Source organism: Nelumbo lutea, chromosome 1, assembly GCF_056320005.1.
Source record: "Nelumbo lutea isolate HS-2025 chromosome 1, American lotus-T2T, whole genome shotgun sequence".
Taxonomy (NCBI): domain Eukaryota; kingdom Viridiplantae; phylum Streptophyta; class Magnoliopsida; order Proteales; family Nelumbonaceae; genus Nelumbo; species Nelumbo lutea.
Window position 1 is genome coordinate 69,017,501 of NC_142684.1, and position 26,850 is coordinate 69,044,350.

The window sequence follows — 26,850 nt, forward strand, 5'->3', positions numbered from 1 at the left end:
TGTCTGTAAGGTGCCAGGCTGTATGATGGTGAGCTACCTAGTGGCGAGCTGCCTGTAAGTGCTGCATGGTGGCGACCTACCCGACATGCTCTGAATGCCGAAGTTCCTTAATACTGAGGTGATCTTGCACCGAGGTGGGCTTGTCTCGAGGTGGATTCTTTCCGAGGTGGTCCATCTATCCGAGTTTGATCTGAGGTGGACTTGATATCGTTGTCCTAGTCGCAATTTCACTAGGAGGCAAACTACTTGTAAATGACGAACTGCCTGATTGTCATGAGGCTGCACTTAGTTGTCATGAAGTGCTAAGTGTCATAGTGTCATTGGAGGGCCAAATCCACCGTCATAAGATCCTATACATCAAATAAAGTGAAAACGTTACATTGAATATGCCTGTTTCTTGAAACATGCCAAAAACAACAAAATATGAAAAAATGTTTATTATGTTGAGTTGTAAAGGGTGTTTTCATATAATCGTTTATGTAATAAGCCCGTCCAATAAACGTAAACACAACCAAGCACATAGCTGACCTTTTTGTGTTATATGAGGTGAGGCCATCTCTTATATATAGTAGTTTTCCTAAATACAGGATACGTTTAAGAGTTTTCTCAAACATAGAGGGTACATTTAAGAATTTTCACAAACATATGAGGTATGTTTAAGTAATTAACCCTTAACTGAAGTCTATAAACCCATAAATGAGATTAATAATCCCAATCCAACGGTTACTGCGTAGGGAACACAGTTAACTCCCAGATCTCCGTCGCAAGCCCTAGTTTCCGAACAGCACACTAGGGTTTTAACTTTCAAAAGCTTCACTCCTTACCTTCTTACTCTCTGGGAAAACCCTAGACTTCGAAACGCAGAGCACAAACCCGAAAATCTTTTCTCTGCAAAGATGGGTATATTTCGATCTCTCGTATCTTTCGCTTTGTATTCAGCTATAATGTCAATTTCTCTCTATCTCACTTCAATGGCGAAAAACCTTATGTCTTCACAGGTATTTCTCGCGATTCAATGCACAAGAGACGTGCCACAGGAGGGAAAAAGAAGGCTTGGAGGAAGAAGCGAAAGTACTCGAAATTTAGATCTCTATCCTCAAAACTACGAATACGTTTTCTTTCCTCATTTCTGATTTATTAATTTTAATTAGTTCCTTTTTATTTCTGTAATGATATAGGTACGAGCTCGGGCGCCAACCTGCGAACACGAAGCTATCGAGCAACAAGACAGTTCGGAGGGTTAGAGTTCGAGGAGGTAACGTGAAGTGGCGTGCCCTGAGACTCGACACTGGCAATTACTCATGGGGATCTGAGGCAGTTACCAGGAAGACTCGTATCCTGGATGTCGTCTACAACGCGTCGAATAACGAGTTGGTGCGTACTCAGACCTTGGTGAAGAGCGCAATTGTTCAGGTCGATGCGGCTCCCTTCAAGCAGTGGTACCTCCAGCACTATGGTGTTGACATCGGGCGTAAGAAGAAGAGCTCCGCGTCCGCTAAGAAAGAAGGAGAGGTACGGGATCCTGGTTTTTGCCTCATTTAATTTTGATTTATTCAATTTAATGATTTGTTTTTGTGTCGTTTATTCCGAGGGGTATGATCGGATAGAACCATAGAACTTGAATTGTTGATTTTTTTTCCATTGAAGCCTTGGGTAGTGGAGTGGTGTTAAGTTTTTGGGGCGTAAGTGTGGTGACATACTGACATGTGATATTAGGGGAAATCCAGCCTCGTCGTAAATGTGTTCTGGCGCCTTATGATTTTTTGAGAATATTTCACGTATCTTGGTTGTTCTTTTGTTGTCAAATTGAGTCTTGGAATTACGTTATTCTCCTTCAACAACAACAAAAGTTGCAGTAAAGTTGTGGAATTTGGTCCTATAGAAGAATTAAAAAATGCAATGGTTAAGATTAAAGTCAGGTAAAACATTGATATTGGGAAGTTGGAAATGGAATTATAGTTGTCAACTTCTTATATGATTAATCTCTCTGTATAACTGAAAATTATGGCGTGTTGTGTATTTTATCATGACAAAGAAAAATAAATCTGTTCCTCCTTTTTGTTTCTTTTTAATGGTGGTCCGGACATGAAGCCAAGACAAGTATCCACATTATATGGTATAGATGTATGGAATTTCTGTATAGGTGTTGTCGTTTCATTGCTTTGTAAGACGTTTTGATTCAACCTGACTGTACAACAAGTATCCGCATTACAGTATTTGATCTTGTTATTAGATATTATTGATTCAACCTGACTGTACCATATTCTCAGTTCATTCATGCGGGACGATTGGCTTCTCAATTCGTAATTTGTATGATTTGACTTTTCTGCACGGGAAATAAAATAAGATGGGGTTGCTACAAGACTGCTTTCACAAGTTTATTTCTTTCAAAAGGTCTAGTGATGGGTCACTTTATGTTTCTGAACAAGATTTTGCTCAATTATTTGGCAGGACGGTGAGGCTACTACTGAGGAGGCAAAGAAAAGCAACCATGTTCTGAGGAAACTTGAGAAGCGTCAACAAGGTCACAAACTTGATCCTCACATTGAAGAGCAGTTCGGCAGTGGACGTTTATTAGCTGCAATTTCATCTCGGCCTGGTCAATGCGGTCGAGCTGATGGGTATGTGATATCTCTGCATGACATTTATTTGCAACAGAAAAACTTTAGAATCTTGGAGGTGGGAGGGGGCAAAAGGAGATACTAAATTATTAACTTTGATAAGTCAAACCTCCATCACCAATTCACCATGCCGTGCTGGGTCCTGAAAAGTATTCCCGAACCCAGCTTGGGGAGTTCCTTGATAATCCACTGCCTAGAATTCTTGGAAACATTGTTTTAGTGACCATGAATGATTTGTGTAAGTGTTAATCACGAGGTGTGCTGCTACCTACCGTCAAATTGGCTTTTATAGCAAGAAGGTTATAGCCAAATGGCGTGATTGCAAATACCCAACTCCTTACAGAGGTGTGCAAATTTTGTCACATCTAAAATATGTCTAGTGCCTCTAGGTCTGCTTGTCGGCGTGGTTAATGTTAATCATGCCGTTTTTTTTTTCATTCTCTAGTGGGAGCTGGTGTGCTGCTTTATATGCTTGTTGGTAGAGTTTTGGGACTACCAATTACTGAATGTTTTGGATCTTTTAATAATGGAAAATTGGCTTAACAATTTTATGTGGAAATTTGGTTTGGAATTCTGTGTAAATTTGATTTCAAAAGACTTAAATGGAGGGATTTTTATATCTACTTTTGTCATCTCAGTGATTCTTTTTTGCCATATTATTGTCAGTGATTTGTAAGCATATGAAAAAAGAAACTGCTGTGAAAGTTCTTTTCATTATCATCATATCTGGTGGCTTTATTTATGTTATAATTGAAATTGCTGGTTTCCATTAAAATCTCTACCAGTCGATCTACTTTCAGTAAATTTAACACATTTTCAATATCTTCTTGTTTATTGGCAATGTTTGTAATTCTATTAATTTCATAAATAGTTTGGCATCCTCTTATATGCAGATTCTGCACTAAAATCGTTGTTTCTTCTATACAAAATTTCATTCTTGTGTTGGTAGTGTGTTCGTCTTTTCTAGTTTTTGGTTGGAGTGAGATTTTTTCTCTGATTTTTTTGTGTGGGGAGTGAGCGAGGATATTGTGCTCTATCCTAACTTGATAGTTGAATTTATTTTACAACAGATATATCTTAGAGGGCAAGGAGCTGGAGTTTTATATGAAGAAGATCCAGAGGAAGAAGGGGAAGGGTGCAGGTGCTGCCTGAGATTTTCATTACACAACATTTTTGTTAGCCTTGGTTGAGTTTATAACACCCCGTCTCATGGTTTTCATTTGATAGTTCGACTCTTCAATCAATTTAAATGCATTCTAGTAGATCCGAACAGTTTTCACTTTGTTGAAAGACAAGACTAGTTACTCATTTTCAATATTTATAGTTTCTCTAAATTCACAACCCATATATGCTTGAATTAAATTTTGTTTTGGTAGACGCTGAATTATCTCAGTTATACTGGATGTTCTCCTGATGTTACTTTTCAAGGGATGAAACTGGTATTAAAGAAGAGGTTCCAACGGGTGAAACCAATCGGCAGATCGTTGTTTTGCTTTTGCCTATTGGCGTCAACAAAAAAGAAATCAATCATCTTACTCGTTCACAAGATCTTGGCAGTTGCCACACTTGACTTTCTGATAAAATGTGCCAAAAGGTTCAAGAACAAGGGTTCTAGTAGAACCCCTATTTTGTCGTGGGCTTCATTTTACACTTCTATCATACTCTATTTTCTTGCCCCGTGGATGCCCGATGTCTAACATAGACAATGTAAGCATATGCTTGTATGAAAAAATCCACACTACGGTCACTACCCACAGCTGCATTTAAAGCGTCCTTGTTATCTTTGAGTCCCCGCCCAGTAATTTGCCAAGATTGGGTTAAGTGGCTTAATATTGTAATTCCTCTCATGTTCTGCAGCTATAAGCCCGTCCAAAACAGATGAGGGATGGAAAGAGGTTCCCTTCCACGTTCAAACCAAAAATGGCCCGCCAAGGGTGGAAGCCCTCAAAGGAAATCTGTTGCTCTGATGTAGGTGTATACCATCCAAGATCTAAGGTTCAGAATTTCGTACGGGCAATGTGTCACGCCTATTTTAAGAGATTTGGGTAAAATATTGGTTTTATATGTTAAATAGACTCCCTTGTTTGGGGAAACAGAAAAATAAATAAATTAATGAATAAAAACAAAAACGTATCGTGTGTGGTTTAAAATCCCGATTCTCGATACATCCTCTCTTCCGTATTAGGGTGTATCAAAATTTTGAACCTTGCCATGAACAGTTTATTCATATATTTATGATATCACAGAATACCAAAGGTTGGAAACGTCAGTATCGCAATAAGGTTGAAAGAACTATCAGAAATCCAACAGTAATTAACAGCACTTTGAATTTGAAATAACTAGGAATGAAGTATGAGGCTGAGCATTACTAACTGGAGGCACAAGACACTCAAGAATCGTTCACTTGTAAAAGGAAAAAACCAATTAAAGAAAAAAAATGATCACTAATTCCTAGGAAAATACGACCTTGATGCTGTTTTCAGGACAACAATTGTAAAATCATACATATAAATAAATAGAAAACTTGTAGTTTCTGGAGTGGTAGGTCAATCTCGTTCTGCCTGTCTCAAAGCCTCAACAAAGGCATCCTTGAGATGAGGGTTCGAAGCTGCTACTCTTTGAGCTGTAATGTCGAAGTCCCTGCCAGATCTGATGCAAATAAAACAAACTTATTATTGGAAGTTGAGATTTTAAAGAGCTGAAGAATTATGAGCATAAGTTATCCTTGACAGGACGGGATTCTCAACCAACCATTCAGTTAGGCGCACATGACAACCACCAGTTTAAAGAAAACCACCGTGTTAATTGCAGATTGATTTCTGGTTGTCCAGGGTATAATACTATCTGGTAGTTCTGAACTTTGATCATGGAGTCTAGTGAACTATTAGATAGATTTCTAATACCCTACATTGGCAGTATGTTATAATGGAGGACTAGCCCCGGTAGGCAAGGCAAGAATGCGTCTTCTCTGGAATGATTTTCGTTTACTCTAATAAAGAAAAAAAAAAAACAGAAAAAAGAGCCTTGATAATACTGATGAGTTTTGTTTCTTACGGATCAAATACACGTCCCCCAGCTTCCTGAACAATCAATGCTCCGGCCGCCACATCCCTAAATGCATATGTTCACCACATCATGTTTTAAATCAACATTCATTGTGCTAATAGAAAGAAAGGAAAGCATTATCCAATTCCATACCAAGGACCGCCAAAGCCTAGCTCATAAAAGATATCAATCCTCCCACATGCAATTCCACAGAGGTTCAGTGCACAAGAACCGCTCATCCGAAGGGAGCGTACCTGATAACATGAATTATTGGTATACATACGAGTGTTTCACATTTTAGAAAATTCTCAATAGGTCCAACCACAAGTACTCATTTTACCTTGAACAGTAGGCTATTTATTCTATTTGTAGTAGCATCCACTGTTATCTTATCACGCTTTGTTCCAATCTATTCATGAACAAGAATAAATCATTATACAGCCTTTTCCGCATGTTTTCAGAAACCAATATAGAATGCATTCTATATTTGCTGACATGAAAAAAAAAAGATGGACCAAAGGTTTTCAATGAGTCGATTCATATAAAGCTTGGACACAATGGGAACAACAAACTGTGATCTCATACATAGACACAATGTACATAGATACACACGCTTAAGTCATTCCAGTAACCTCAAACATTGCAACTCCAACTAACCCCCAATACTGCTGCAAAAACTTGCCAAAAAAGCCCCATCCAAGGAAGACATAAATTGACTGAACAATTTTTCTTAAGAAGACGAATGCTTTTTTTTTTTTGGTAATTGACATGCCATTTTGACTCTAGTAGTTCTTAGTTGCATTACTCACAATATATATAACTGGAAACTGAAATGCTAAAATCAGCATATAAAAAAAAAAAAAAACTTATTACTGATCATAATAATCTGAAAATAGAATTGTTTTTAGCAGGAAGTTCAGGCAGGACCAATGGCCCAAAGGACACAACACTACTTGAGCTCAGTGTTATCAAAGCCTTAACTGGTCAACTGACTAGTTAGTTGAGAGCCAAACCAACTGCATCGTTGATTAGTCGGTTGATATGCATGATGCAGTCACCTAGGGCAACTAAGCATTGACTAGGTGGACTAGTCTTTTTGGACTGCAATAGCTTACTAAATATAGACAACAGAATTTGTTTTACTTAATCTAATTCACTAAAATGTTGGGTAACAACAAATGCAGTGCAGATAGAATGCGAAAATAGATGAATTGAAATCTGACTTTAGTGTAAGCTACAAGAGTTTGACACGAAAGAAAAACATGTTTTTCAATAACAAAACAAACAAACCCACAAAATATAAGTTGAAGCCACATGGCCATGGTTCCAATAAGAAAACATTTGTCACTTGAGAAATAAAATATGAAAAATATTTAAATACCTCTGTTGCAAGGAGGGACTTCACCAGTTCAGTCTGAGATGAGGCTGCATAGTTTCAAATGATGTTGTGTTTAGTTTGATACTTTGAGTATCACATACAGGTGGTCAAGGAAGACATTTTAAAGATGAAGAAACAAATCTCACCTCTTATGGGGGTGGTACCATTAAGAAAAGCACCTTTTCCACGAATCCCAGTAAAAAGCTACAGATCATAAATATCACATTTTACATTTCATTTAACCCAGAATTTACTTTGTTTTGCTTAAGAAAAAGTAAATAAAACCTCTAGCCTCAAATGGATTGATTTGGTGATATACATAAATATAGGAAACAGAGTACAGTTACGATTAAAATTGAGAAGAAATAGGAAGAGTTCAAAAAAGGAAAAGGAAAAGAAGACATAAAATCAAAACTTTGTATTCTATTACAGGGTGGTTTTTCTTTCCTGAAAGTTTAATTTCATCTTAAAATCTCACCGAAACTTTAATTAAATGTTCCATTTCGAGCCATGTCAAAACCTCAATATAATCAAATTTTAAATCCCTGATCCTAGATCTGAAATAGACTCTATAAGGGTGGCCTACCTGCTATGCTACTTTATTGTGCTCCTGCTATTTTTCCTGAACAATATGAGGATAATAAAATTATAACTGGTATTTGCAAACCTTACCTCATCAATTATTGGGTTGTACACGACACCAATAGTGGGAACCTTTCCAATTGTAAGACCAATTGACACACAGACAAAAGGGAACCTACATGTATAAAGACAAGGGAACCAGGGTAAACAAAAGAAACGAAGAGGAGAAGAAAAAAGATTGAGTAGAGTAGAATTCGCGGTTAACCCATGAACAAAATTAGTCGTTCCATCAAGTGGATCAACAATCCATGTAGGCTGGTCATTGAGCTCTGTGGTACCACATGCAGCAGTAGTCTCCTCTCCAATGAACTATACGGGGAACATCAACCGAGACATATTACAACAATACTGGTGGTAGATATCTAAGTTGTTACTAAGCGTACCATTTATCAACTCCATACATATAGGGGGAATAGAGAAGAGAAAAGAAGAAAAAGGGGATCACCTTGTGCTCTGGGAAATGCTGCTTAAGATGATTAAATATGAGATTTTCACATGCTTTATCAGTTTCCGTGACCAAATCCACCTTCATTAGAAATTGAAAATAGATTTAAGAAAAAAATGAGAAATTAATTAAGAAAGGCTAAAACTTACTTACATGAAAATACAAAGATTCCTTCAAATGCTAGATTTATGAGATTTTTATAAACCCTGTATTTGATATGTTGATATGTAACTTTAATAAGAGGTAATCATTAATTTAGAAACACGCATGAAATATCCCAGACTTGAATCAGAACAAAATGCCGAGAAGTGTATATAGAATTTAGGACCGAAAATGTAGCCAAAACGATTGAAAAGTTAACTGATAGAAAAAATTGGGGAAAAAGAACCTGGCCCTTATGCTCAACATGCTTTGTCTGGTAAAATCCTTTGCGAATTATCTGGAGAAATTTAAGAGGGAGTAAGCGAGAGACTTAAAAGAGAAACTAAAGGAAGAAGAAAAATAAGCAGGACTTGTAAAATTTAGGGTCGTGATCGTGAACCACCTCTCCAGCTCTCTTTGCAGCATCAACGGCAACAGCAAGGAACTGTGCGAGAGAATCTGTTCAACAAAACAAAGATGCAGAAAGAATAAGTGGAAATAAAGACGAAATCAATATTTTATAACAGCAAAAGAAGAAAAAAGAGTGTAGTACCATCTTCAGCCATTGCGTCGGAGAAGGTCAGAATTCTCGTTTCCGAGCTCTGTAGGAAGTGGAAGAAGAGAGGATTGTATCTGTATGTATTATTGTTTTAAATAAATATAAACTAGCGGGTGAGAGTGAATGCCATCAGTGTCCAGAGACCGGACGGGGTAGCCCGTAGCCGGGACCCGTGAGGTATCAGCATCAGGTGTGGCCATTGGCCATTGGCCCATTTTCTAATGGGTTGTTATCGAAATCTCCCCTTCACTTTCGCGCAATTCTCTTAAACTTACCCTCATTTTTTGATACCTTTACAGACCTCCCCTTCTCTATCTGCCGTTATGCCGTTGGGAAATAAACGGTTTCAGCAAAATGACTATGATATCCCTTCATTTGCCTTCGTCCTTTCGTCAAGTTTTTTCACCCTTTGTTTCGTTGTTTAACCGATCAGATCAGATTTTAACGGTTTTGTTATCACCATCTCGCATGGAAAACAAAGAAAAACAAAAACAGAAGGGGAAGAAATGAAATTGCAGAGACGATTCACCTTCGCTCGGAACAATGGCATCGCCCAGCAGACCCTCCTCTGCACTTGCCATAAAACCAAATTCAAAGCTGAGAAATTGAGACGTAGTAATAGCTGAACAGAGTAGCACAAACTTAGATAGAGAAAGAACAGGAACGGCCGTCGATCCGATTCAAAGTTTCTTGAACATAAGTAAACCTGAAAATGGTGGAGAGTTCGAGATCTGAGGTCCGTCCGGAGTTTTACGAACTTCTCTGCCATTGATAGGGATCGTTTTTTCCCACCAAAAGAAGAACAAAGACCGTTTTTCTCTGGTCGGAGATTTTGATTTTGAAAGTAATAATAATAATAATAATAATAATAATAACTATAGAATAAAGAAAGAAAATCAATGGATTGAAGCCAGGAGAAAAACTCAACCCTTTAAACCCTTGTAGCCATGATCTTTCAATAACAACAGCACCGGGATCTTCCGGCGCCACAGCGGAGACTGTAACAGTGACTGACATGTAGAGACAAAAGCAGCCCAATTTTGATGATGCTTCACGGCATTTTGATTTTGATAAAAGATGAAAATAAAAATAGTTATTTGGTTGATTAGTCGGTCAGGGTTAATCTGGTAATTAAATAAATATTAATGACAATTTCTGTGATGATCATTAACGATTCACTGACCGACGGAAACACTAACTAACAGAATGTGTAACAGGGGTCTCTGGAAGTGGAGGGGGGAGTTTTTAGATAATAATCCTTTTTCTAGTTTACTAAACAAGAAGAGACGATTGGGGTCACGTGCACGTCACACACAGCGCGAGTGGTATAATAGCTCCGACGAGAAAGGAAGCTTCGGCCTCGTTGCTTGTTGCGTCCGGGATGGTGACCAATGTCCAAATGGTAGTTGGCCTTTTGTCCACGCGATATTAAAATGTAAAAATGGATTTAATTCTTGTGTTAATGATTGAAATAAAATTACTTTTTTTAAATATTGTATTTACATATTATATATAATCCAAATAAATAATATATATTTATATTTAACAATTTTAACTAAAAGTTATAAAGAATAATATTTAAATTTGGTATTTGATAAATTAATGGAATAAATAATTTATCAAATTCACATTAAAATCAAATGATGATTTTAATCTCAAGAGATTTATGAAAATATAAAATTCATAATAGAATAATTATTTTAGTACTTAAAATTAATATATATTTATATATATTATTAATTAATATTTTAATTTACCTTACATTAAATAACAACATATTAAATTTTATAAAAATAAAAATGTTTGTAAAATATTTGGGAATATAATATTAAATAGAATCTACCAATTCTACTAATCAACATTTATACCAAAAATGGTTTTTAATTTTAGAAAAACTATAAAAACAAAACTATAAATGATGTAATAATTATATTAGCAATTAAAAGTTTGCAATATATATATATGTATGTATGTATATGTGTGCATTAGAAATTTTAACAATTTTGATATATTTTAAATTAAAATTATATATTTTTATAAATTATTAATTGATATTTTTATTTACATTTGAATATTTAATATTTGGTCGGCTTTTTTGTTAATGTAAAAAAGTAAAAATAGTAAAATAAAAAATAATTTATATAATTATTAAAATATAATATATGCATATTTTATGTGTCTTGAACTCTTGATTGATGCATTATTTATAAAATTTTATAATATTTATGCATCCCGACATATTAATTGTAATATATTTTTTCATATATGCCATTAAAATATACATTTTCTATGTATTTATATATTATTTGTGGTCATTTGATTTTAAATTTAGTATTATTAATATATTTATGAAATTTGTATGTATTTCCCCAACGTGCCTAAGTGTTTTTATATTTTTCGTTTGTATAATATATCCATATCCGTATTCAAACTGTTTGATACGATACTCGATACTGATATTTTAATCCTTGCCTGAATCTTTATTTCCTTTTATTAAAGTATCTCTTTCGCAATCTATCACAAAGTACAAACAATATGTACAACAAGGAAAAATCGTGGATAAATAGGTAAAATTTATATGGATGTATAAGCAATTTACATAATCACTTTCACGTTCTAACTAGGTGTAGTAACCTATGTTATGATCTTATTTTTAGGAGGACCTCAAATATACTTTCACTCCTCACTGGTTGCATTACAACTTAAAAATTGAAAGAATATAAATAAAGCTGCCAATGGGTAGTTCTAGGCTTATATTCAACCCGTCAAATTGACCCAAATCAATTATCGGTTTTAGTGATGTTATTTTGTTCCATTTAATAATTGGGTCGATTTGGTTCTTGATTGCTGTGAATTTGTTCATATTCAAATTAATTATTTTTTTATATAATATAAAAATATTTTCTAGTTTTCTTTTGTAATTTTTATTATATTTTCTATCTAAGTTGTAAATTTTATGAATAACACATAAAATCATTTTAGTTAATAATGCTTCATTTATTAACATATAAATGATTTATTATTTTACTGTTATTTTGTTAAGGTTCTATTATCAAAAATCAAGTTTTTGATTTTTGATAATAGGGGTGCAACTTGGGTGGGCCCAACCCAAGCCCACTGATCCAACTTGCAAATTTTCACAAGTCGGGCTTGGATTCTAGGGCCTTAGGCTAGGCCTAGGCTCAAAAGTTTAGGTTTTTTATTCTTCAGGTGGAGCTTAAGCCTAGTCTTTAAATAGCCCAAGCCTGACCCCACCCTATCATAAACTGAGATCAACCCACTTATGTACATACATGTATGCATTATGCTTTTGATAAATCATACATGCATGCATGTAGATAAACATACATGCATTTATATAAAATTTTAATGTGGGTTAATTAACCAATTTGAGCTTGGCTTGGGCCTGAGTCAAACCCGAGTACATCAAATTTCAATTCGGGCCAGGCTTGGGTTGGATAGTTCAAGCTTAACGTTGGGCTTTGGTTGGGCTCGAGCCTTAGGCCCAATGGTTGGTCCTAGGTTGAGATTAAACTCAACCAACATGCCCGATTTGCACCCTAGTTATTATTTATAAAATAATTATAACTATCACTAAATCTGGTTTATCGGGTCAGAATTACCTGTCTTGTGTAGCCCCTTTTGGTTTTTATCAAAAAGAAAAAAAGAGGAAGTTCTAGGTTTATGATTTTGTCCTGAATTGATTTATTAACTTTGCTCAAACTATTCAATCCACCCATCTTGGTGAAGTACTTTGTGGCCATTATGATAAAGCAATACCCCTTAGAGGCTGGGTTGATTTTTCCTATCAAGTCCACTCCCAAGTGTGGAAGGGCCAGGGTACAATGATGGGGTATGGTTCATGGGCAAGCTGATGTATCCTTCTCCCATGTATCTGACAAGTGTGACACTTTCTAACATGTTTCGTTGTATCATCTAACAAGGTAGGCGAGTAAAACTCAAGGTGTAGGATGTAGATATATAAGGCCATTTGACCTTGGTGTGTGGCTAGTTCAAGACCAAGGTCACCAAGGTCTACCTACAGTATCTGTTCTATTTCATCTCCTACTAGGCATCTTAATGGCTTACTAGAGTAGGACTTACATAGAGGAACCCATCTTGAGGGTAAAACTTTTTGATTCTAGAAAATAACCTTTTTTTAGTACTATATTAATGGGTAGGGTTCCACCTATCAAGTATGCAATATAGCTATCTCTACAATTTGTAGTGTCCACAGGCATTCAAATCTATCTAATTTGGGTATGCTCTTATCGTAGTCATTCTAGAACTTCATTGCACTAGATTTCATTTCTGGCCAATAGTACCCCAAACGTTGTAATCTCCTATATAATTTTATTGTAATGTTCCCACAACATTCCTCATGTGTTTCATTCCTCACAACTTTACTTTTGTTGGTGTTTAGGTAGTGGGCTCGTACTCTGTTGGCCATTTTGTAATACAAGATCCTATGCACCAATTGGTATCGCAAGCAAGGTTCAAAAAATCGATACACCTGATACATCGATAGAGGTGTATTAGTAGTTGTTTCTTTATTTTTTATTTTTTTTTTAAATCTAGTTCAGAGGAGTCGATTTAAGATTTGTCCACCCCTAAACTGGTTGAAACCCCGAAACACACCCTGTAGGGGCGTTATGGGAAGCCCCTGATATGATACATATCGACCAATATGACTTGATACATATCGATATTTTGAACCTTGATTGCAAAAGCACCTTTTTGTCCTAGGGTGAGAAGGTATGATTTTTGAGTTTCTATATGATAGGGAAATGACACTCTCCTTCACTGTTTTTGTCTTGTGTCTCTAACCAATGGGTCATTCTTTATATAAAAGGTTGACCTTGCATACAGACACAAATGGTGGTGCTTTCTTCACTAGATTGGATTTTTTATCCTAGTGTGGCCAAGGCATCAACATGATGATTTTTGGCTTTGTTGCAATGTTGGTGGGTGATAGTCATATCCTTGGTGACCTTGTGGATCAAGGTTTTGTAGGGTTTAATAGGAATCTCTTTAATTGTGTTGGTTCCCTCCATCTAACCAATTACTAGTTGCAAATAACCCACTACTAATATATTCTTTACTCATAAATTCCTTGCTACTATTAGCCCTAAAACAAGTGCCTCATACTTTGTGATGTTATTGGAATAGGGGAATTGAAGTTTGAAAGAGTAGGTGGTGGTTTCGTCGGAAAGGAATGTTAGGGTTATTCCATCCCTAACAAAAGATTTTGTGTGACTACCATCGAAAGCTAGCTCCCATTTGACATCACCTATTATTGTGATGAGGGGTATCTATGTAGGGATCTCTTTAGAAATTTTTACGGGGTTCTCTATAGGAAAAGCTATTAGGAGGTTTGCAACAACTTGACATTTAATTGCACTAGGTTGGGTGTATTCCATACTCGCTCAACTACATCATCCACTTCACTAATATCCTAGAAAGGGGTGGGTGATCTATGAAGTACTTAATGGGGTTGTTTTGGTAATAAGGACCATCTTTTATTCAAGGATGAACTACCTGAACTTCTGAACCATGAAAAGTTGTACTAGACACAATTGCTGCATGTGGGTGCAATTCTTTTTGGCATGCTTGACTGTTCTACTAGCATAGTAAATTGGACACTCATGTCCTTCCTTATTTTCCTATGCGATAAGGCACCCTACTACTTCCTAGTTAGTCGCGATGTGCAGCTTAAACTCTTTGCCACTTTGGGGAGGGGGCATAGTTGATGATTTGGCTAGAGCTTGTTTTATTTGTTCAAATTCTCTATTCTGTTCCTTAGTCCACTGAAATGTGTTGGCCTTTTTGGTCAACTTAAGTAGAGGTAAGGCTATCGGTGGGAGTCTCGAGCTGGGATTTGTTTTGTGGGGGTGGTGTAGGTTGTTTTGTCTACATCTCATAAATGTTTTTATCAGAACCTTTGTGTTGTCATCTTTCCTTTTAGCCTTGACTACAATGTTATCAACATAACTTTCTATCTCATTGTGCATCAAATCATGGAATATGCATGTCATCGCTCTTCAATATGTGGCCCCAATATTTTTTAGCCCGAATGTAATCACCTAATAATAAAAATTGCCTATGGGTGTCTTGAAGGCAGTGTGTGGGGCATGTATAGGGTCCATGTAGATTTGAGCATCCAGGAAAGAGGAGTTCGTGGACTATCGTGGCATCAATAAGTATCTCCATATTAGGTAACAGGAACTCATCCTTTGAGTATGTTTTGTTGAGGTCTTTGAAATAGACATAATACTTGAGACAATGATGGGTTTTGGAGGTTAGTTTTGCTATGTTATGGGATTATAGGGTGGGGGGATGCCTATATGATGAAGGATGATTTGATCCAACCTATGAAACGGTGACACGTAGACATCGACTTAGCATGAGCGACAACCTAGCATTGAAGCCCAGAGCGACCAAGTGATGGGCCCACGAAGCAGTCTGCTAGGTTACATCTCACGAGGGGAGAAGTCTGCCGCGAGGCGAACTCCGGGTTCTCCATGCTATCTTTGAAGAGATACTCCGAGGCAATTGTAGCTCGCCCGAGCTTCTTAGCAGACAAGTCATTTCGAGGACCAATTTCGCTAAGGGTAATCCTTGAGTGTTCCAAGCTCGCCACGAGATAGTTCGCAAACGAGTCGTACTAGCACCCTCCAGGAAGCTTCCGACTGATAGACCGTACCGGTCAAACTGTGCCATATCCTCTACTGACGGCGCAGTCCCAGTCCTTTCGACAGTCTGCGTCCACGTCTCTCGACAAGCAAAGGCGTGCCTGCCACTTTGGAAATGTGTCACTCACCCGGGCGAAGCGTGCACCACAACGGCCACCTGCGCAGCCCTGGCAGGTAACGGCTGTGGCAGGAGCCTAGTGGCGGTTATGCCCGACCTAACATGAGTGTCCCTATAAAAGTCCCCAGGGCAGAAGGGAAACAGTTTCTTCTTGAATCTCTAACCTCTCAAACATAGTGGTAACGTGCTATCCTCACTCTTAGCCTTCGTCTCCTTTTGCTTCTTGCACACAATACTAACTTAAGCATCGGAGCGTTCCCGCTGGGAAATGGTTTCTTCTTGAATCTCTAACCTCTCGAACATAGTGGTAACGCGCTATCCTCACTCTTAGCCTTCGTCTCCTTTTGCTTCTTGCACACAATACTAACTTAAGCATCGGAGCGTTCCCGCTGGGAAACCCCTTGGGAGTTCTTCCTCTTTCCTCTCATCTCAGGTACTTCTTAGGAGCCACGTGAGCGCCGGCTAGGAGTGACCGGATTGCGCTACATCATTTGGTATCGTCTGTGGGAAACGCTTCAAAAGGCATTTCTCTCCAAACTCTCTCAGTTCTTATCTTCCTCGAAACAATCCAACGTTCATGGCTTCCTCTAGCAACGTCGGGCAAAGCACGGAAATGGATAACTCCAGGGAACAACCCCAGCTTCCTACTGTCTGTATCGGACATTTCACTGTCCCCCTCTCAACGGACGGAATCCCCAACTTGAATGTGCCTCTCACAATGGCACCTGTCGTCACCTCACTCCCTGCTACATTCGAAGCGACGTTCATCGAAACTTCGGTCGTGCCCCCAGCAGTCAGCTCAAACCAACTGGAGGATTTGATGTAGTGCATGCGGGCCATGTAGGCCCAAATGCAACAGTTCCAACAACTTCAACTCTATCAACAACACGTACTGCACCAGGTCTCCCAGTATCAATATCAGCAGCAGTTCCCCCAGCTGCCTCAACCTCAACTTCAGCAGCCGCAGTTCCCGCCTCGGCACCCACCCTCGCAGCAAGCTAAGTCTCGCCGCCAGGACGAGTGCCCCTTTGGCCAAGGAGAGGTCCCCCAAAACCTCCCAAAAAACCAGGCCTCCCCTTACAGTAGACAAGAGAGATCGGCTACCCCGATCTCACCGCGGGCGGACAGGTTGGGAGGACCCCAGCTTGCCAGGTCTACATCACCTTGCCAGTCGAAGCTTGAAACCCCACTCCTTGAGAACCGGTTCGAGGTCCTGGCAATAGACTCCAAGCAGGACCCCTCTGTTCGCAACCGTCACCAGCAGACCGGGATACTCCCTACACAAACCATTTCGGACAGCGCAGAGGTGAGCAGCACAAACACCGAGGCCACCAAGAAGCAGACGTCGCCGCCGGGCTTGCCGATCTATCACCCGCGATTTGCCCGAGCTCATGGGCAAAGAAGAGGTAAGCTCAGCCGAAGTCAAAGCTCCCCTCCTCTCGGTTCCATCCCCCTGTTTTCTGAACTCCTGAGCAGCCCGCACGTGGTACCGGAATTTGGCACCCGGGTCGATAAGAAGTTGGACGCAGTTCGCACAAACTTTCACGTCCCACTTCGTTACTAGCAAGCGGTGTCCGCAACTGAAGAAAGTCTCCTCAGCAAAGTACAGAGAGAGGGAGAATCCATCCGAAGCTATATCAAGCGGTTCAACAATGCATGTATGCAGATACCGCGCCTGGACCCCGCCGTACGCCTTGCAGCAGCTAAGAAGGGCGTGACGCACAAAGAGTTTAAATGGCACATGGTCATCAACCAACTAGCGACCATAATCGAGTTCCTAAAGCTTACGGACAGGTTCATAGCCACCGAAAGAGGAGATCAACCAAAAGGGCGAGGGCGCGCCCGAAAAAAGAAAGAGGGAAGGAGAGCTCTCCAGTCAAGGAGACAGCCGAAAGAAAAAGGACACAGCTCGGGGGGGCAAGGCCAGGTCAATTATTCTGACCTCCTGTAGCGGACTGAGCCGATTACATCCCACTGAACGCGAAGCGGGCTGAAATCCTAATGGCGATCAAGGACGCCCCATACGTGAAGTGGCCACCTTGTCTGAGGGAGAATCCTAATGAAAGGAATAAGAATCTGTATTGCAATTTTCACAAAGATCACGGTCACAGTACCGAGAGTTGTAAAAACCTCCGGGATGAGATAGAGGAGCTCATCCGTCGTGGGTATCTAAGAAACTTTGTACAAAATAATAATAATAGTAATAAAACAGGTCGGCAAGGGGAGCACGGTAAGGATGCTCCCGAGTCCAGCAGCAGGCCGACCGAACAACCACAGAGGCAGCCTCCGGAGGAGAGGCCAGTCTGAGGAACCATCCACATGATAGTGGGAGGTTCTATCATCGTGGGTTGCACTTCAGCAGCAGCTCGGACTTCGGTTCGTGAAGCCACCCGGGAGGAGCAGAACCCCCAAAGCGGTCGAGGATAGAAGAGCCAATTTTATTCACAGAAGATGATGCACGAGGAGTCCACTACCCCCACGACGACGCGCTCGTAACAAAGCTAAGAATCAATGACTTTGAGGTCAGGCGTGTACTCGTCGACTTAGGCAGCTCAGCCGACATCCTCTTCAAAGTTGTGTTTGACCAGCTCCAGTTGCAGAGAAGCGACCTGAAGCCCGCAGACACTCCTTTGGTAGGCTTCAGCGGAGAAGAAGTCCGGCCCCTTGGGAAAATAACAGTACCTATGGAAGTCAGCACGTGGCCTTATGTGGTCAGATTCAAGCATGACTTCTTGGTGGTCTCCCCCTACAATGCCATAATAGGTCGACCGATCACCCATGTCCTATGGGCGGTGGTCTCCACTTACCATTTGGCTATGAAGTTCCCAACCGACTTCGGTGTGGAAGTAGTGCGGGGTGACCAACTCGAGTCCCGTAAGTGCTACGTCATCACCCTGAAGGGAAAAACCAAGGTAGCCGATGACCTCGAGCTGGAGCAGCCTATGAAGCAAGGCAAAGAACGAGCCGCGCTAATAGAAGCAACAGTCGCAGTTCTGACCTCAGCAATGGACCCAGCTCGAACGCTTCAGATCGGTGCTTCCGTCCAGGAACCTTTACGATCAGAACTAGTAAGTTTCTTACTTCAAAATCTAGATATTTTTGCATGGTCTGCGGCAGAGATGCCCAGTATAGACCCTGAACTCATAACTCACAAGTTGAACACTGATCCTATAGTTAGGCCCGTTAGACAGAAGAAACGCAACCTAGCCCAGGAGCAGTGGAAAGCGGTCGACGATGAGGTTAAAAAGCTCCTCGCAATTGACTTCATAAGAGAAGTCCACTACCCGAGTTAGGTAGCCAACCCCATCCTGGTAAAAAAGGCCAATGGCAAGTGGCACATGTTCGTCGACTACACCGACCTGAACCGGGCTTGCCCAAAAGACTGCTTCCCGCTCCCCAGAATCGATCGATTAGTGGACGTGACCTCGGGGCACGAGTTGCTAAGTTTCTTGGACACCTATTCGGGCTATAACCAGATCAAGATGGACCCGGCAGACGAAGAAAAGACTGCCTTCATCATGGAATTCGGCCTATACTGTTACAAGGTTATGCCCTTCGGGTTGAAAAACGCAGGGGCAACCTTTCAAAGGCTTGTAAATAAGTTGTTTGCGCCGTTAATCAGTAGAAAAGTAGAATGCTATATAGACGACATGGTCGTCAAAACTCAATTCTCACATGAATTAATACAAGATTTGCATTCTGTTTTTGAAATTATGCATAAGTTTAATATGAGACTGAACCCAAACAAGTGTGTGTTTGGTGTGACCTCAGGCAAGTTCCTAGGATACATCGTTAACCGGCGCTGCATCGAAGCCAACCCGGATAAAATTAAGGCCATTTTAGATATGAGACCACCCCTGAAGTTGAAGGAGGTTCAGAGGTTGAATGGCCGCATAGCCGCCCTGAGCCGCTTCATGTCAAAATCGGTGGACCGATGTCTACCGTTCTTTAAGGCAATTAAGAGCAAAGGGTTCGAGTGGACCCAAGGCTGCCAGCTCGCGTTCGACGAGCTCAAGAAATACCTTGCTAGTGTGCCGACCTTAACCCGGCCCGAGGAGGGTGATGTTTTAGAACTATACCTCTCGGCGAGCGACGAAGTGGTCAGTTTGGTACTAATAAAGGAAGTAGATCGGGTCCAATGACCCATCTATTACATTAGTGAAGTATTGTAGGGAGCAGAAATGAGATACCCAAAGATGGAAAAGCTAGCATATGCACTGATAATCGCAGCTCGAAAGCTCTGCCCCTACTTTCAAGCTCATACTATTGTCGTCCTCACCAACAAACCTCTGAGGCAAGTATTGCTTAAGCCCGAGGTTTCTGGTCGGTTGACGAAGTGGGCCGTTGAGCTCAGCGAGTACGACCTCCAATACAAGCCGCGAACTGCCATTAAGGCGCAAGCCTTAGCAGATTTCATAGCCGAATGCACATTCAGCTCCGAAGTTCCCAGGCCGGTTGAGCATAAGGCTCCTACCTCGAGTGAGCCCGAAGCTCCCGGGTTGGTCGAGTCCAAACCCCATGAGGCAGCAGCCAGTGTGGCACCTCTCATAGCTCGGCCAACCGCGAGCTGGGATGAGGAGCCCTGGATCCTTCACATAGATGGCTCCTCAAACCAACAGGGCAGTGGCATCGGAATAGTTTTGCACGGCCCAAGCGGTACGAAACTGGAATGTGCGCTACGCTTCGAGTTTGCAGCATCTAACAATGAAGCAGAGTACGAGTTGTTGATATCTGGACTAGCCATAGCTAGAGAAGTAAATTCAAAGCACATTGTTATCTACAGCGACTCCTAGCTCATGGTTAACCAGGTCACTGGCGAATACGAAGCTCGCGAGCTAACCATGATTGCCTACTTGACCAAGGTTAGGGAGGCCCTGCTCGACTTCCAGTCACACTTCATTAGACAGATCCCTAGGTCGGAGAACACTGAGGCCGACACCCTTTCCAAGTTAGCCAGCACTAGCGACATCACCATGAGAACCGTGTACATAGAGGACATGACTCAGCCTAGCATTCTCAGGGGGGCAGAGGAGGTCACTCCCGTCGTTCAAGCAGAGCGAGCTGGATTGACCTGCTCGCAAGCTTCTTGCTACACGGGACCCTCCCTGCAGATCGCAATGCAGCCAGAAGGGTGCAGCGCCAGGCAGTCAAATATGTCATGATAGACGAACGGGTGTACAGGAGATCCTACACGCTCCCCTATCTGTGTTGCTTGCGGCCTACCGAAGCCGAACTCGTACTCTGCGACACTCATGAGGGGTTGTGCGGCGGGCACTTGGGGGCAGAGCCCTTGCCCAGAAAGCGCTTCGACAAGGGTATTATTGGCTAACAATGAAGGCAGATGCCATTTAATTTGTTAGAAAATGTGACAAATGCCAGAGACATGCCAATATTTGTTAGACAGTTTTTGTATGCCCTTAGCTTCAATCTGATTTGATGTACTTTTGTTATTTAGTGGAAATAAATAAAGTGCATGTTTGATTCATGTTGTTTGGTTTAATTCTGTGTAAAACCCTAAAACTGGACATTTATAGAGACTCGTGTTAGTTTTAAATGTTCACAGCCGTTGGATAAGTCTGGGGAGATTTATCCTACCAAGGCTGATACTGGTGTGCCACCAAGTGTTGGGATGGCTTGTCTCAGCCACCAGGGTAAGACCCGAGGCACATGCAGTATGAGATTACTTGAATCCTTGAACCGGACCAGATTTCCAGTATTGCCCTGGACCTTGGAGATAGATGGGCAAAACTGGAAAGTTACACCTGACCCCTAGACTCGATTATGACACTTCACTAGGTGTTGGATCAGGCTGCCTTTGATATGCCAATCAGTGAGATCCTTAGCGGGGATCAAAACCTGGGTATGTTGGGGCAGTTTGAGAATTCATCTGAGTGGGTGATCATAGTGACAGAATCAGCCACTTTGTCGGACAAAGGGTAATGATCGGGAATGCACTCTCTCTGATGGAAACCAAACTGCCGGCAGTTGATTTCAATCGTTGGAATTTTGTTTTGCAAAATTAAGGTATATATATATATGTGTGTACGGTTTCAAATTGTTTGCAAATGGTTTTAATTCCCGGGATCCATGTGAGAGGAGAGTGCGACACTGTTCCTTGCAGCCGAGGGAGAGGTCCTCTCTTGTCGGGCAGTGCTTGATCATTAAGGGCTGAAAGGTTAAGTGTAAGACCATTGAGGATAATACCTGATGGGCTAATCTTGCACCTGCCCACAGTCCCTGGGTTTTTATAAGATGGCTTGGCCCAGGGACCACTTAATGTAAGTGTTGGGTCCATAGGGTCCATATGATGGACTCAAGGGGTTCATTGAGTTTTTCAGTGAATTCGGTTGGGCCTCGTATTAAAGGTTGGGCCGAACCCATGTGGCTGGTGTGTAGATCAATGCTTGGGTCCCACGCCATACAAAGAAGCCCAACTGGGCAGCAGATTGGAAAGTAATTAGACACTGAACACTTAATGGGCCAGAAGCCCATTTCGAGGTGGGCTGATATGATCACCCATCCTTGGGGCGAATCTGAGATTAATGCTAGTAAAAGGATTGGGCCTTTAGCCTTATCCACTCTTGGAGTCCAAATTCAAATTAGATTTGAATTTGGTAACCTCCTGATAAGATCAGGAGTAAGCTAACTTTATCTACAGATAGGATTAAGATTATCCCCTATCCAAATACTGATTTGGATTGGGATAACTCCTAATTAGGAGGTTTCTTAATCAAGAAGAAAGGAGGAGAAACCATAACCAAAAAGGAGAGAAATACAACAGATTTCGAATCAAGAAAATCGCAAGAAAGGTTCCTGCGAATTGAGATCAGATCTCATACTCCAGAAAAAGAAAAAAAAAAAAGGCAGTTCAGCCTTTTCGCCTTTAGAGTTCTCCTGCCGCCGCCATCTCTTTTGCAAGATTAGATCTTTGCAGAAAAGAAAGTCAAGAAATCTGTTCTTGACATCAGTCTTGCAAGAAAGACTGAAATAGATTCAGTGTTTAGTGCTTCCAGAGGATACTTGCGAAGGATCCAGTGTGTAGGACGCACCCTGCTGGTTCTGTTCCATCCACAGCTGTGTCATCTTCAGCAGGAACGGATCTTGGAGCATTCTTTGGGCGTGAACACCAACTTTGAGAGATAGTGCTTCTCCGGATCAGGTATATTCCTCCCATTTGTCTTTTGGTACAGATCTGGTTTGATTATGGTTCAAGTAGGATCATTGAATATTGTATTCTAAATTTAGGGAATATGATTCCCAGTTGGGAGAAGGTAGGAAAATTTTTGAAATTCGCCCACCCATTCCGCAACCTTTATGGTGTCCATTAGATGGATCCTACCATTCTTTCAATATTCACCACCAACCCACTGTTGACCTTAAGTATCTCACCAGTCCGTGGCCCTTTGCACAATGGGGGATCGATCTACTCGGGCCATTCCCGCCAGCAACGGGTGGAAGGAAGTTCTTAGTGGTAGCAGTAGACTATTTTACCAAATGGGTAGAAGCCGAACCCCTCGTAGTGATCACGGCCAAAAATGTTCAAAACTTCTTTTGGAAAAACATTGTATGTCACTTCGGATTACCTCGGGTATTGATTTCCAACAACGGAAAACAGTTCGAAGACATCAAATTCCTAGTGCCAAGACATGGGAACCCGACAGAACTTTACTTCAGTCGCACACCCTTAAGCAAGCGGTTAGGCAGAAGTAATGAACAGAGCCATCCTCCATGGATTAAAGGCACGGTTGGACCAAGCTAAAGGATTGTGAGCAGATGAACTACCCAGTGTTCTGTGGGCATACCGGACCACAGAGAAGATCGCCACGGGAGAAACACCTTTCAATCTCACCTACGGCACTAAAGCAGTAATCCCTGTAGAGATCGAAGTGCCCACGCTGCGACTAGAAGCATACAGTGATCAGACAAACGAAGATGAGTTACGTACAAACCTCAATCTACTCAACGAAGTAAGGGACCTCGCGTACATCAGAACCGTAGCCTACCAGCAGAGAGTAGCTCGGTACTATAACGCTAGGGTCAAGAGGCAGAACCTCCGCATTAGCATCCTAGTCCTTTGCAAAGTTATGGTACCTGAGCCCGACGCTAGCAAGCTCGGGTCCAACTAGGAAGGTCCCTACCGAGTGAAGCGAGTGCTCGGGGAAGGAACGTACGAGCTCGAGACCCTTGAAGGGAAACAAGTACCTCGGGCATGGAATATCATCAACTTGAGACAATACTACCTGTAACAATCGAGTAGGCCACAGGCCGCTCCTAGAGCCTAAGTGCCAAAATCCCGAGCTAACACAACCTCGGCGCTATAAGACCCAGTCGCCTCTATGGCATGGGCAAATTTCAAGGACAAACTATAAGTCACCCCCTCAGTCTAAGGGCCAAAACACCGAGCTAACAAAGACCTCGGCATCAAGAAAGACAGCCACTTCAGTGGCGAAGGCAAAGTATGAAATATCAAAGGCGTAAGCAGGTCGGGTTTAAACCTTACGAAGCATAGCTCGTCTCAATGCATTGGTTGAACTGAGGAATAACCAACCAATGCATAGTTCGAACATACATGGTAATCACTTCACGGTATACCATAGAGATGCCTTAAATGTTAAAGGACAGATCGGGATAACGACTACCGAAAAGTCCTACTTCGGGCATGTAGCTCTAAAAGCTCAAATAATGAGATCGCCTCAGCAAAAAAAAAGGGAGTTCATCATACTCTGAAGAAGGAAAGAACTTTCATTGTCACTTCAAAAAACAAAAAAAAAAAAGAAGAAAAGAAAAGAAAGAAGAAAAATAACAAGTGCGGTAACCGAGCTAAACAACTCGGGAAAAGTTTGACTATCACAGGGCACAACCGCCCAACCAAAGACTTGTGAAAGACAGGGTTTACGGCACCCGGAAGCCACCAGAAGCCTAGAGAAACGCCGCCTCAAGGATCCGCCTCCTCATCCTCTGGGAAGTCAGGCTCCTCTTCCTCCGCTTGGTCCGCCATCTCAAGAGACAGACCCTTCATGGTAATGCCGTCGAGGTTGAGTCCGGAGAACTTCTTTCGAACTAGCCACCGGCAAAGCTTAAACCCTGAGCGGTACGAACCCAAACCGTACTCCGCCTGGAGGTCTTGAAATTCCTGGGAGTCTTTAAAATCACAAACCGCTTTCTCTCGCTCAACCTCCACCATCTGATCAAAGTTTCGAGTCCGATTTAGAAGAGTGGACTCCAAGTCTCGCACCTACTGCCTGATGAGCTCCCTCTCCGCCGCCATCCTCGATGATTCCTCTCTATAACGTGTGCTCTCTTCAGAAAGCCGGGCGATTTGATCCCCTTGGTCATGGATGAGCAGCTCCTGAGACTCGCTCCCCTTGTAGGTGTGATGGAGCTCGCCCCGGATCTGGTCGAGCTCGCCCTGAAGCTTCTGGTTGGCAGCCCACTAGTCGAGGGCGTCGACACGATGGATGCGCATTTGGAGAGCCATGGCATGGATGGCGGAATTCACCTGTCGACGGAAAAGAAGATCAGAGGATAGTGGAAAAGGGCAAAACGAGAGAGAAAAAGGGAAAAAGGTCACATACCACCATGCAATGGGCAGAGGCAAATGCGGAGAGGTCCCCGAGCTCCATGTTTCCCCACTGAGCGATCTCGTCATTAGTGATCGCCTTCCGGCGAGCCACCAGATAATAATTTACCCCTTCCCAGTTTCCCACTGGGAACCGGGGGTAAGGACGGGGCTGAAGGGGATTACAGGGAGCCTCCCCCGTCTGAGGGAGCTCGTTTCCCCCGGGGTTAATCCCACTAGCCCCCTCAGGTGGGGGCATCGGAACCTCGGGCGGAGGAGACGATAGAACTGGCTCGGCAAACCCGAACTCAGTACTTCCCGAAGGGGGGGTCCGGTTGGGGCGCATCCTTTTCGCATGGCGCCTCTAGCTACCCAAGAGAAGGCGGCGCGAATCGGCACTAGACATGATGGCTTCCAAAAGATCACAAGATATTAGTCCGACAAGAAACAAAACATATGTGTACACAATATTGTCACAAGGCACTACGCGACCTAAAAGGCCGACCTACCCAGGCTCAAGCCTGCCTGCACGAGCTTCTCCTCAGTCAAGTAGTGCAAGCAAAAGAAGCCTACCGACGCCCAGGACAGCATCGTCTTCCGAATTTCAGAGCCCAGCTCGGCCCCGGGGTCCTGGATGGCGCCCCTCCAAGCAGTGGGGAAGGGCCACCCCTCGGAGTTACGGACCACAAAGTAATCCCGCTTCCAGGCGGGAATCTTATTTGGCAGCTCGTACAAGAGCTTATAGCCACGGCGGGGAGAGAGGTAATAAAAGCGCCTCTCCGGAGGAACCCCAAGAGCAGCGTTCTTTATACAAAGGATAGAGACAAAAATATCAAGGTCCAAAGGAAGGCAGTACTCGTAACACAGGAGTATAGTCCCAACCATGTTTCGAATGGCATTGGGATGAAGTTGGTCAATGGTGACGTTGAAGTGATTTAACACCTCCACTATCAAGGGGTGCAGGGGGAGACGCAAGCCGGCCTCGAGTTGTTCCTAAAAGACTACTATGTCATTGGGACCATGCTCCCAAGGGAAGTTGCCAGTAGGGAGGCTGTAAACCAGGTTCCCAAGGAGGCAAAAGTAGCAGATCAGAGACCTGAGTCTCTCTGTTGTCATTAAGGAAGGGCTAAAGGTATCAGGCTCCCTCCCCCTATAAGTAGACGCCATGTTGCCAGAGGCCTCCCGAGCCTCCGGGATCTGCTCCCAGGCTCCCCCTGAGCTTGAGGGAGCATCATCATCCTGGCTATCGACCCTGTGATAGGTATGGTACGGGTACCCAGACATGGCTGACAACGATTAGGACTCACTAGAGCAAACGGAACGGAGTAGACTGGGGAACTCGGATAGACTAGGTGAAGCGTGCGACCTACGAATCCAAAGGCAGCAAGATGGCGTGGGAGAGAATAGGGCCCGAGGGGGGGCCCTACTTATAGTCTCCACCCTTTCAAATTGATGGCCCGGATCGAAGCAGATCTAACGGTCTGTGGACGCCCTGACCGCATGCCTTCTGAAAACCGAAGGCGATTGGCAGCACGTCTTCCATAATTAAGGAAGTCGCAGCCGCACGACGTTCGGAGTTAAATGCCACCTCAGCACATCTTTAGAATCCGAAAAGTCAAGAAAGTCAGAAAATCTCTTGATTCCCGCAAA

At 42.2% G+C, this 26,850-nt stretch overlaps 2 protein-coding genes across 7 annotated transcripts; one reads left to right on the top strand and one right to left on the bottom strand.

The window, feature by feature from the left end:
- Nucleotides 1-837: 837 nt before the first annotated feature.
- On the top strand, nt 838-3,966 carry LOC148875131 (small ribosomal subunit protein eS8). Its single transcript, XM_088964191.1, has 5 exons — nt 838-900; nt 999-1,071; nt 1,179-1,512; nt 2,452-2,621; nt 3,692-3,966. Exons 1-5 carry the CDS (start codon nt 897-899, stop codon nt 3,771-3,773), a joined length of 663 nt encoding a protein of 220 aa, XP_088820317.1. The 5' UTR covers nt 838-896; the 3' UTR covers nt 3,774-3,966.
- A 984-nt stretch (nt 3,967-4,950) lies between these two features.
- On the bottom strand, nt 4,951-10,056 carry LOC148875132 (inositol monophosphatase 3-like). 6 transcript variants are annotated; one of them, XM_088964196.1, is made up of 14 exons: nt 9,760-10,056; nt 9,361-9,537; nt 8,826-8,874; nt 8,676-8,731; nt 8,520-8,570; nt 8,132-8,212; nt 7,892-7,995; nt 7,717-7,801; nt 7,191-7,248; nt 7,048-7,091; nt 6,007-6,075; nt 5,820-5,920; nt 5,676-5,732; nt 4,951-5,270 (listed from the first exon to the last, which is right to left on the bottom strand). In XM_088964196.1, exons 2-14 carry the CDS (start codon nt 9,379-9,381, stop codon nt 5,168-5,170), a joined length of 879 nt encoding a protein of 292 aa, XP_088820322.1. In that variant the 5' UTR covers nt 9,382-9,537; nt 9,760-10,056; the 3' UTR covers nt 4,951-5,167. The 6 variants fall into 6 exon arrangements, with proteins under 6 accessions (XP_088820322.1, XP_088820323.1, XP_088820320.1 ...); XM_088964197.1 differs by having other exon boundaries at nt 9,361-9,399; nt 9,760-9,889; XM_088964194.1 differs by having other exon boundaries at nt 9,361-9,399; nt 9,538-9,872.
- Between the last annotated feature and the right edge of the window lie 16,794 nt (nt 10,057-26,850).